The sequence below is a fragment of the Aulonocara stuartgranti genome (genome assembly GCF_965226115.1).
Source record: "Aulonocara stuartgranti genome assembly, chromosome: 6".
In the NCBI taxonomy this organism is placed as follows: domain Eukaryota; kingdom Metazoa; phylum Chordata; class Actinopteri; order Cichliformes; family Cichlidae; genus Aulonocara; species Aulonocara stuartgranti.
The window spans coordinates 35,659,211-35,671,271 of NC_138944.1; the positions used below are offsets into that span (position 1 = coordinate 35,659,211).

A 12,061-nucleotide genomic window follows, 5' to 3' on the forward strand; every position below is an offset into this window, starting at 1 on the left:
AGCAGTGTATGCAGTGTTTCCCCTAAGACAAGGACCTGATTGATTTACTAGCAGACAGTCCTCACACCCTTATTTTAACAAGCTTGCAGCCGCCAAAGCCGAGGTTCAACCGCCAACCTGTTTTCTCTGATCCTGTCAGTGTTGTCATGCTGTGGTGGGACAAAGCCATAACTTCACTGTCTTGGTTTGCAGCTTTTCCCCTGTGAGCTGATTTCTGTGTCACTACAGTGAATTCACTCAGGCTTCAGGACAGAACAAGGACTGCCACTGTAAACTACAGTAAAAGACAATGGAACTGAGTATCAGTGAGTGAGCCCATCCAAGGAACTGAGTGAAGAGACAGTTCATTCTCTCTGTTGTTTATATAGCCTATATAGTATGATTTACTTCTGTAGTCACAAAATCTCCTTTTGTGCACACATGCACATGTCCCCAGCAAGAACTTCAGCCTTTAATAATCGTTGGAGAATGATTTAGTTTTTAGTAGTCAGAAGCTGGACCATTTGTCCTGTAGGACATACTTTTCATGAACTTTTTAAGTTGTAACCTGTCAGCCAAATTCTGCACAGCTCTATTAGCCCGCAAGTGGGATATTTGTCTGGAAACAATTAATGCAGTGAAACAATAAAATATTCAGTCTTGTTCATTTAATTAATCATTTCTGCATTCTCTATATTAGTGCCTGTGTTTTCAGCTGAAATCTGCCCGCCTGTCACTCCTCTTATCGACCCACCGCCGCCTCCATCATTTCATTATTCCCATGAATCCTGTCTGCCTCGGTGTCTTTTACAAGGCCCCTCTGTTTTAATGTGATGGACAGAGTGGATGAAACACAGTGTTCTTGTGACAGCTCCAACACTCTGCCTCCAATTGACCTGGTCCCCATACTACCACAGTTAGTCCCGTTTATGGACAGTGGAAGCCATAAATCTATGGTACAAGTGGACAGAGTCAGAGCACAGTCAAAGAGAAGGAGCATGAAGGCTACACTCAGGTTTCCAAATCCCACTTCCTGACTTTGTCACCTCTGATAGTCCCAACCTATACATTAAAATAAGGAAGATAATAATCTTGGCCTGATCTAAGACTGCTACAAATACTACGGTAAATTGCTCGATTGTTAACTATTTTATTCCTTTAGTCCTTTGTGCCTCAGCTGGTGTATTTGACTCTATAGTCTCTGTATTGAATAGAGAATCAGGCTGTTTAGTCAGTGTATTAAAAGTGGAGCCTTAAAACATATTGGTGCACATATGGCTGTACCACTCATTACTGGGGGTTGTAACTGTGTTAAGTCTAAGCTAATCGTATTGTGAAGCATAAACAAATGTAATTACCTTTCAAGTGTATCAATTGATGTAATTATAACCACATCAATTAAAAGTGGGAGCTCATCTAAAGAGGGTTTATGCAAAGAAAGGTGACATCCTTTCACAAAGTTATTTTTGAAGGGCTCATTTCATAATGACGTAACACTCCGATTTGTACTTTGTGGAGTCTTCTGGCCTCAGATGACATTTAATGTAAATACATGCTTCAAATCCTAAGAAATAAACAGGCTGATGAAGAGATCGTGTTCTTATTGTTAGGAAAGACATGAATTATTGGCAGTAATGTCCATATACTATACTGCAGTAGCCCATGTTTACACTTCATGAAAACCAGAGTTTATTTACTGATTTACTGTTAATAAAAAAATGTTTTAAAAAATGTAAAGTTTCCCTGATGTTGCTATTATACTGAATGAATTCAGACTGTGATTCATGCTTTTATTTTTGCTGAGTTACTGTACTGATCTTATAAGAGATATCTATCAGAAGTCAGTGAATAGTGTTCAAATTGTTCAAAATGCAGCAGCAAGACTTTTCAGAAGAACCTAGAAAAGTGAACATATTAAGTCACTTGTAATGACTCTGCCCATGCTCTCGATTTGTTTAAGAAATCATCTTTGATAATTACTTTTAAAGTCCCTAATGGCCTGGTTTCAGAAGACATACTGGAACTGTTATCCATGTACCAACTGGGGCTCAGTGTGAGATCCTCTGACAGGAACTTGCTAACAGATCACACCTCATAGTTAAAGACAAAAGATGGCGGAGCATGTGCTATTAGGGGCTACTCTGTAGTGGAATGATCCAAGTAGTGGAGAATTCTGACTCGCAGTATCTTCTTCTTATTGATCATTGTATTGATCACTAAAGACTTACTTATATACTGCTATAAATGTTATTATAGGCTGCATATCTGTGACATGCTGATCTTGCCTCCATTTTATTCCTTATAAATTGTTTTTGTTTTGATTTATTCTTTACTGTGGATTCACCATAGAAGCATATTTTAACTGATATGCTATAGTATACTATTCTATGCTATGATATGCATGTTGTGCGATGCTGTGCGATGCTGTGCGATGCGATGCTATGCTATGCTATGCTATATTATGGTATACTATTCTATGATACGCAATGGAATGGTATACTATTCTATGATATGCTATGCTATGGTATGATGCTATGCTCTAATATGAAATGACCGATTCTAAACTTCATTATTTTCAAATAAACTTTCTTATTCATTTTTTATTACAATAAAAATACTTTGTGAATCAAATATGATTATATATGATTTTATGTATTATACCATAGTGATAACAATGCTGTGTAATTAAAGGCACAGACATGCAGATGTACTCCTCTAGCATTGGTCCTCTCACCATCAATCACTGACTAAATTCAGTCATTCTGGTCAGTGAGCTATAGAATGGAACAGCTGCAACCTTTGCTAACAATCAAACAGTATATGTAATGAGCGTGTATTTGTATTGTGTCATAACTAATTCATACCAGCATTTTAAGTTAAATGTAGCTTTCACACCTAATAGCAAAGCCACAGTAGTTTGGCCACAAGTGCACTGCTTTAATCTTCGCAGGATGGACTCTCTCGTGATGCTGTAGGTTTTTCAAATACAGAGAGAACCAGCTGTCTCATTGGGTTGTGACCTATGTCTCCCCAACCAACCATTCAGATCACCTTCACCGCATGACTATACCACTAACTCAGTCAAGGGTTACTGGTCACACATATTCTAAAAACTATTCATCATCTTTGTTCTCATTTAATAAACCACAACCGCTCTGAAGAGCATAAAAAGAAAAATCCCTCATTCTGTAGCCACTGTGGGAAATTGATTTTACATTCGGAGAGAACTTTCAGTCTGCATTGAAATGCTCAGGTTGTTTACTTGAAACAGATTGGTCTCAGCGTTCTCCTGGAGATGTGTTAACGTCACACAGTCACACTTTTCCATCCACTTCACAGAAGGTCAGTCCCAGACACTTTCAACGGCATATCTGTATTCATCACATCTCCATTCACAGCAAACAAGCAACCCGCGGGCAGCCAGCGGCGCGGTGTCATCTCTCTGCAGGTACTGCATGTATGGCCTCTGGCTTTTATTCCAACAACATTTGGTTGTGTGTATATCATAGCGACATTTGCATTCAACCCCTGATCTGTCCAGCTTGAAGAGATTTGCTTGCAAATGTGAGCTTCTCTTTCTTGGCAGCCGTGTCAGTTGTGATCTTTTTCATACTTCAAGCAGTTTCTTGTTGTTTTGTAAATCTAAAGCAGAGAAAAGTGACCCAGACCGATTGGGTAGGAAGTTATTTTACTCATTTTTCTTACAGTTTTCAAGGAGAAAAACAACTGTGGAGAAGACTGAGCAAACACATAGAGGGAAGGGACAGATGGAGGGGTGGGGGTGGGGGGGGGAAGTAAGAGTAGGAAGATGTGGGTCAAGATGGTTCATTCTGTGCAGACTTCACAGGAACAAGGACAGAGCCTCCTTCATGAAGTCACAGAGCATCAGCAGCACCTGAGGTTAGTTTAGGTCTTCCAGGTAAAGTTTGCCATTTTAATCATCGTTAACCTCCAGTGATAACAAAGAAATTAGAAAAACAGGTAAACACAATTTCAACTTTGCACAGTGAGTCTTTAACATTTTAATTTTTCCCACTTGCCAGCAAAATGACAAAAGATCTCAGCACACACAACAACCAAAATCCACAATAATCTTAAGTGCTCATTTGTCACATAAAATTCCTTTCATTTCTTGTAACAATTTCATTTGAACATAACACAGATTTAAAGTAGAAAAATAAATTTCGTATTTCATACATTTTTCTAAAGCCAATGTTTTGAGTGCATAACAGCTGGTGCTGTCAGCAGATGACATCTGAAAATGAAACCACTGCGCTGTGCAAAAAGAAGCTGAAAAACTGGCTCGAAAATCGTGCAGACTCCCGTGTTAAAATACCACATAAACAGGTTTACAGCCTTGAACAAGGGCAGTTTTTGTGCCTAGAGTTTCTTTTCCCATTTATAAAAACTGCTTTGCAGTGGAATTTTTATCTAGCTCATCATTTAAATTTTTTTAAGGCTTAACATTTGTCCTATCAGGAGCATCCACTCATTAATAACTGACAGCTATGCAACTAGCTGTCTCCAAGACTTCACATCAGCTAATTTGATTCGATGACCTAGACCCTTCACCTGTATTTGTGGCAATAGTGCCTCTTGTAGCATTTTAATTGCAGTTATCTTAGATGTAAGATGCTTTGTGGTTCAATAAATCCAAGACATTTTTGCTGAGGGAAAATTTAGTATTTCATCTGTATGTTACTTAACACTAGATAACCAGTATCTGCATCTATGCAGCTCAGCTATAGACTCTGTTGTGGAAGTTTTCCATTAAATAAAGCCTGCAGATGAGCGGTGAGCGGTAGCTAACATTCTTTAATCAAAAACTCAAAGAACACAAAAACCCAAGCTTGTGGCGAGCCTGCATGATCGCGGGGCAGACGGTCAGCAGAGTCTCCTGAGCCTAACATGGCTCTCAGTTAAATACCTTCTTCAAGAACAAAAGGCAGTACACAGCTGTTTCACACTTTAAGGTTCACACTCCCTTGCTCCCTCCCAATGTTTACAAAAGATTCTTCCTGTGGAGTTGTCTGCTTCCCTCAACTTCCTTACTAGACCCCCACCATTTGTCTTATAGTATGAGTGTGAAACATGTTTAAAAATCCAGTGGCACCAAGGCATCATACAATAAAATAATGTGATTAATACATAAGTAAAAGAAATTCCTATAGACTCAGTGGACCAGCCTTGCTAACTAAGCTTGCTACATTAGCGCCTAATTTCTGAATTTCACCCTCTTCTCTTGTGGCTCTAAAAGACGAACACAACAATGGCCAAACATTAAATCATGTCTTCGGAATGGAAGTCCAAAAACAGATGATGTCTAGATCCCTCTTTTACAGTCTGTGTTGATCAGTGGTAGGTGAGGCGTTGTGGAACACAGATAAGTCTGAGTCACCGTTATTCCTTCTGCATCCAGAATTGCTCCACCAAAATGAATCGGTCCATTTTTCTGCAGGTAAAGGTAAAATATTACATTCAGCTGGATACCAGCTTTGTCTCAGGTGCTTGGATGTGGTCGTCTTTAGGGGGTACTCATGGACACCAGCTGGTGAGGGGATACAGGATGCAGTGGACAGTCTTAAACCTGCAGAACACATAAGTCATGATTAATAACTCAGAGGTGGTTAACAGCTATTGTTAATGATGGTGGGGGGGGGGGGGGGGAGGCTTTTTCTCTAAAGGACTGGGTGACACCTATTGGAATTATTAGGTACCACTTTACAATAAGGCTCCCCTTATAGATGCTAATAAATAGTTTATAGCTATATTATTAATTAATTTGTAAATGCTTTATAAACCATTATTAATGGTTTATTATGCATTAGTTAAGGGTGAGAAAGAGGAAAAAAACTGACCGGTTTCTTGCCAAATAGTGAGCCAAATGTGTTCACCTATATATTTCATCTAGAGTTGCTATATTAAACATTTCAGACTAAGTTACTATCCTGTAAGCACAATCAGCATTTGTAAACATATTTTTTATCATAGAAAATTGTACTTCAGAAATGCATTATAAATATCCACAACTATCAATCGGAGCTTTGTTGTAAAGTGTAAGGCATAAAACCATTTATTAATGTATAATAAATATTTATAAATGCCAAATGGGAGCCTTATTGTAAAGTGTAAAGCATGACACCATTTATTTATGACTAATAAACATTTATAAATGCCAAATGGGAGCCTTATTGTAAAGTGTAAAGCATAACACCATTTATTAATGACTACTAAACATAAATGACAAAAGAGAGTTTTGTTGTAAAGTTTAAAACATGTCAACATTTATTAAGGACTAATAAACATTTATAAATGCCAAATGGGAGCCTTATTGTAAAGTGTAAAGCATAACACCATTTATTAATGACTACTAAACATTTATAAATGACAAAAGAGAGTTTTGTTGTAAAGTTTAAAACATGTCAACATTTATTAAGGACTAATAAACATTTATAAATGCCAAATGGGAGCCTTATTGTAAAGTGTAAAGCATAACACCATTTATTAATGACTACTAAACATTTATAAATGACAAAAGATAGCTTTGTCGTAAAGTTTAAAACATGTCAACATTTATTAATCACTAATAAACATTTTTAATTGCCAAAAGTGAGTCTTAAATGTATAATGTCACCATTTATAACACTTAGACCTAAATTACAATCAGTGCTTGAAATAACATTTAACTACTGTCAAAAATGGCAATGTATTGTAAGAGTAACACATGTAACATTAAATGTGTTTTTTAAAACACCAAACAGTCACCCACTCCAAAAAAAGTTCATGCCAGACTGGTTCAAACTGGAAATATTTTTTGTATGTCCTTAAATAAGCGTCCCAGTGGTCCATCAGGGTGTCGCGCTCCAGTTCCTCCTTAAGAAAAGTCAGTTTCTCTCGCTCCTTGTTAAGAAGGGCAGTTGCAGTAGGGGCAGGATTAGAAGAAGAATCTAAAGAACAAACAATTATTAAATTACAATACTAAAATAATTTATAATCTAAACTTGGGAAACTCAAATAAAATATTGATTAAAAACGGTTACAACTTGAATTTATAAAAAGCCACTTTGTAAAAATTATGTTATATACACATGTGGTGGTTCAGACATTTCTAAAACAAGGCAAATAATTCTTATGTGTACTGCCTTACCAGGGTGTTTAATATAAATTTAATGATGCACATAAACAAAACTAAAAATATACAACTAAGTGATATCAATCGTTTGGAATAACCAATAGTAATAGAGCTATTCACATGTTATGTGATGTTAGTTAGCCACTGTAGCTAGCAGCCAAATGGCTCGGTAGCTAGCTAGCTAGCTAGCATTATACTCACCTTCATGTCTAACTGCTGACGTCGTTGGCTTAGTGCAATCTAGATCATCCAGTCTCTGCTTTTTGTATCTCTTCGAACGTGTGCTAACTGTGTAAGTCGCAGACGCACACAAATTTTTATCTTCTGCTCCATCCATGGTGCAGCAACTTGAACGAGCGCCTTCAGTGTGTCTGTTCGTGCCCCTTTGGCTTGACCTTCCAGAGCGCTCCACTGCCTGTCGCGCTCTGAGAGGAGGGGCTTTCCTTAATAAAGTTAACTGTGATTGGATGGTTGTATAAGCTCCTCTGCGTTTAAATTAAATTTGTTTTCCCTCCCTTTGGCGGCAGAACATATTTCTTTAGCATGAATCCAGCGGGTTAGATCTACATAACAAAGTCGGAGATACATTATAACAGGTGAGACAATCCTCTTTTTTGCGTGGGACTATTTTTGATTATAGGGCTTGTTTTATATAGCATGTGAAGTTCTTTAACTCTGAACCGATTTGCACTAGACTCCCATAGAGTATTTTACGGTGTTTCGAGGTGATAATAAAATAAATTACTCATTTTTTCCCACCAGAATGTCTCTGGGAATGAGATTGCGCGCCAGAATAGAAGGAAAACAAACTAAATATAAGGCACTAAGGCTCATTAAATGGCTGCAGAAGAAACACCTGCTAAAAAAGAAGCTTAGATGTCCTGTTTGTCACCATAAGATGAAAATGATTTCCGTGGTGAAGAAAGACCAATATATGTGGTATGTATAATGCATGATAATGTAGTGCATGTAGTAAATATAACAAAATATTTCGGTTATCAATGCAAGAGGGAGCATTAACCTCTTTTCATTATTATTTTCTTCATACTTAATTTTGTGATTATCTTTTCAATTAATGCTCTTGTTTAAGGGTCCATTTCTTTACTTAACTCATTTGTATGTTCTCAGGTGCTGCAAAAGAGCAAGTCATAGGAAAGTTTCCAGAACAATTAGAACTAGCTCCCTCTTTGAGAAATCAAAAACATCTCTTTTCAGTTGGATGAAGTTCATTTACAGGTATATGTAGATGTAGACATTAATAGCAATGCACCTTTCATAATTGAACACCAATACGAGACTTGTGAAATAAAATTAGGGCCTCAGTAAGTAATAATTGCCTCAATTTCTATCACAGATTTTCACAAGGGCTCAGGCTCAGACAAATAGATATGATCGATGATGAAGTGGCTGGCAGCTCCAGAACACTAAGTAGCATGGCAAGACACATTCGACATGTTTGTATACGTGCAATTAAAAGACACAGAATAAACAATGGACACCGTCTTGGTGGTGACAGAGAATTTGTGGTTATAGATGAAAGCTGTCTCCGTCATCAGCGAAAGGTTGGTAAACTCTCAGACAGGTTTGTTAGAATCAATGCAGATCTGAATGTGTCCTCTAAACATGGAAACCTTTACCATAAGTTAAAAAAATTAATAGAAGCAACCATCTTTTTGAATGTTTCTTTGTAGATATTCTGTTTAATTTTATTCTTTTTGTTTTCAGTATGCACGTGGACGCTTTGGAAATGCATGGAAAAGGAAGAAATGGGTATTTGGAATGATGGGAATTAAAGACAAAAGGCGAAGGCTCGTGTTAAAACTTGTTGAAAAACGATCAAGGCGCCACCTTGTTCCTCTGATCAGACAGCATGCTAAGTTGGGTAGTGCCATTATCAGTGATGAGTGGAGAGCCTACAAGAATGTTTTGACAAACATAGGGTACAGACATTACACTGTAAATCACAGCAGGTGGTTTGTAGATCCTCAATCTGGCAGTCATACACAGCATATCGAAAGGGCTTGGATGACCATCAAAGGACATGTCCGTAGACTAAGGAAATCGCACTGAGAAGTTGCTGGAGGAACACCTGATGGTTCGTGAGTGGTCATCTTGGCTTGGTTCGCGACACCCTGATGGACCACTGGGACGCTTATTTAAGGACATACAAAAAATATTTCCAGTTTGAACCAGTCTGGCATGAACTTTTTTTGGAGTGGGTGACTGTTTGGTGTTTTAAAAAACACATTTAATGTTACATGTGTTACTCTTACAATACATTGCCATTTTTGACAGTAGTTAAATGTTATTTCAAGCACTGATTGTAATTTAGGTCTAAGTGTTATAAATGGTGACATTATACATTTAAGACTCACTTTAGGCAATTATAAATGTTTATTAGTGATTAATAAATGTTGACATGTTTTAAACTTTACGACAAAGCTATCTTTTGTCATTTATAAATGTTTATTAGTGATTAATAAATGGTGTTATGCTTTACACTTTACAATAAGGCTCCCATTTGGCATTTATAAATGTTTATTAGTCCTTAATAAATGTTGACATGTTTTAAACTTTACGACAAAGCTATCTTTTGTCATTTATAAATGTTTAGTAGTCATTAATAAATGGTGTTATGCTTTACACTTTACAATAAGGCTCCCATTTGGCAATTATAAATGTTTATTAGTCCTTAATAAATGTTGACATGTTTTAAACTTTACGACAAAGCTATCTTTTGTCATTTATAAATGTTTAGTAGTCATTAATAAATGGTGTTATGCTTTACACTTTACAATAAGGCTCCCATTTGGCAATTATAAATGTTTATTAGTGATTAATAAATGTTGACATGTTTTAAACTTTACGACAAAGCTATCTTTTGTCATTTATAAATGTTTAGTAGTCATTAATAAATGGTGTTATGCTTTACACTTTACAATAAGGCTCCCATTTGGCAATTATAAATGTTTATTAGTGATTAATAAATGTTGACATGTTTTAAACTTTACGACAAAGCTATCTTTTGTCATTTATAAATGTTTATTATTCATTAATAAATGGTTTTATGCTTTACACTTTACAACAAAGCTCCGATTGATAGTTGTGGATATTTATAATGCATTTCTGAAGTACAATTTTCTATGATAAAAAATATGTTTACAAATGCTGATTGTGCTTACAGGATAGTAACTTAGTCTGAAATGTTTAATATAGCAACTCTAGATGAAATATATAGGTGAACACATTTGGCTCACTATTTGGCAAGAAACCGGTCAGTTTTTTTCCTCTTTCTCACCCTTAACTAATGCATAATAAACCATTAATAATGGTTTATAAAGCATTTACAGATTAATTAATAATATAGCTATAAACTATTTATTAGCATCTATAAGGGAAGCCTTATTGTAAAGTGGTACCAATTATTATTTTTAGTAAGGCACTGAATCTTATTGGCTCCTTCCACACATTTCCCTGTGTGTGCACAAAGCTGAATGATTTAATAGGTATCAACTCACCACTGGTGACAATAAACAAATCACCTGGAAAAGAACGTGTGTGAATTATTATCCTTACTTTTATCATTCTTTTCTGGGAATGGGAACTTCTGAAATCTATCTATTAAATACCAAAAATGGCCTGCACAAATATCTACAGCAGCAAAGATTACAGCAGAGCATCTGTGTTTCTTAAATGTTATGCTCCTCATTCACAGTGTGTTAAAGCAGTGGGTCCTAAAGTGCTGAGATTAATAAATAAAATTAATAAATAAATAAACATTACACTAACATAGTTAATTCCTTATTGAAAGTCAAAACTGTATTCTGGCTAAGATGTATATAAACATTTTTAAGAAAAAGCAGGCTCATGAAAGTCAGCCCCACTTGACAAAGTTAAATCTACAGTGCTGCTCATTAATGTTATAAAGGTGAAAACTGGGTATTTATAGTATGCACGGTGCGCTGGGTCGTCTGTTGATTTGCATGTGTAAACACTTATCTGTGGCTCTGTACTTTCATCTAACAGCAACTGCAGAATGTCAACTAGAGGGCATCTGATGAATATCTTGTGCAATTATCCATTAATAATTTCATATTTTCCTATTATTTATTTTTACTTCCAGAAAAGAGATTATGTTCTGGCCCCTTTGAGCTAGAGTCGCACAAGGGAGAACAGGGTTTGGAGACCACAGCTGGACAGCAGGACCAAAATTATTGTGACTGTTTGCAATGACCCTGCATGTCTTTGAAATGGTTGCTCCGAAGCAGGGACCAAGTCTGCAGAACAATTCTGGTGTGTCAGGACGGCGATAAAACAGAAGTAAGATGGAGTCCGTTTATTTATCAGTCTGCAACTGAATATTGTTAAGCTGGAAATTACATGCAATCTGTTTGTGATAATATGGCAATTAACGGCAACGAATCAGCAAGACCTGCAGATCTGTTGCCATGTGCATACAAAGAAATTCATATTAAACAGAAAATTGCATTAACTGCTTATATTCAGAGTGCAGCCTGAACCTCAAAGATTTGAAACAAAAGAAATTCCAACACAGAGAGAAGTGAGTTAACCGCAAAATGACTTAGGAGATCAGCAACCCTGCTTTTATATTGGAATATAAGCTAAATAAATAACCAATAACCAAAATAAAGCCATGGTAACCAGCAGAATTGAAATGTTTCTTAGTTGCAAGGAAACATTGCCAGAATATATTGATATTATATATATAAATTACCTAACATACAAGTTCAAACTTGTGTGAATGAACCATTAGTTTGTCTGTTAACAGTTGGCAGGAAAAACACCATTTTTCCATTATATACAGTTCAAGCCTTTGTACAGACAGATGAACCTGTGACCTACTCCTCTCAGGCTGAAGGGAGGGCAAACACAACCGTGCACTAAACCAGAGGATGGGAGCAAATGGAAATGCCACTGTGAAGCATTTGT

At 36.5% G+C, this 12,061-nt stretch overlaps 1 protein-coding gene and 1 long non-coding RNA gene across 3 annotated transcripts in view; one reads left to right on the forward strand and one right to left on the reverse strand.

Moving 5' to 3' along the window:
* Positions 1-3,884: 3,884 nt before the first annotated feature.
* The window catches only part of mfng (MFNG O-fucosylpeptide 3-beta-N-acetylglucosaminyltransferase), a 32,766-nt gene continuing 24,589 nt past the window's right edge, over positions 3,885-12,061 (reverse strand). The window contains exon 8 of the mRNA XM_082535841.1: positions 3,885-5,566. Within this exon, the coding sequence (XP_082391967.1) occupies positions 5,515-5,566 (52 nt within the window). The 3' untranslated portion in view covers positions 3,885-5,514. The remainder of the gene's footprint in view (positions 5,567-12,061) is intronic.
* Positions 7,618-9,185, forward strand: LOC309709311. 2 transcript variants are annotated; one of them, XR_014277471.1, is made up of 5 exons: positions 7,618-7,707; positions 7,874-8,050; positions 8,240-8,347; positions 8,466-8,673; positions 8,837-9,184. It is a non-coding gene; the product is annotated as an uncharacterized lncRNA (long non-coding RNA). The 2 variants fall into 2 exon arrangements; XR_014277470.1 differs by having other exon boundaries at positions 8,240-8,673; positions 8,837-9,185.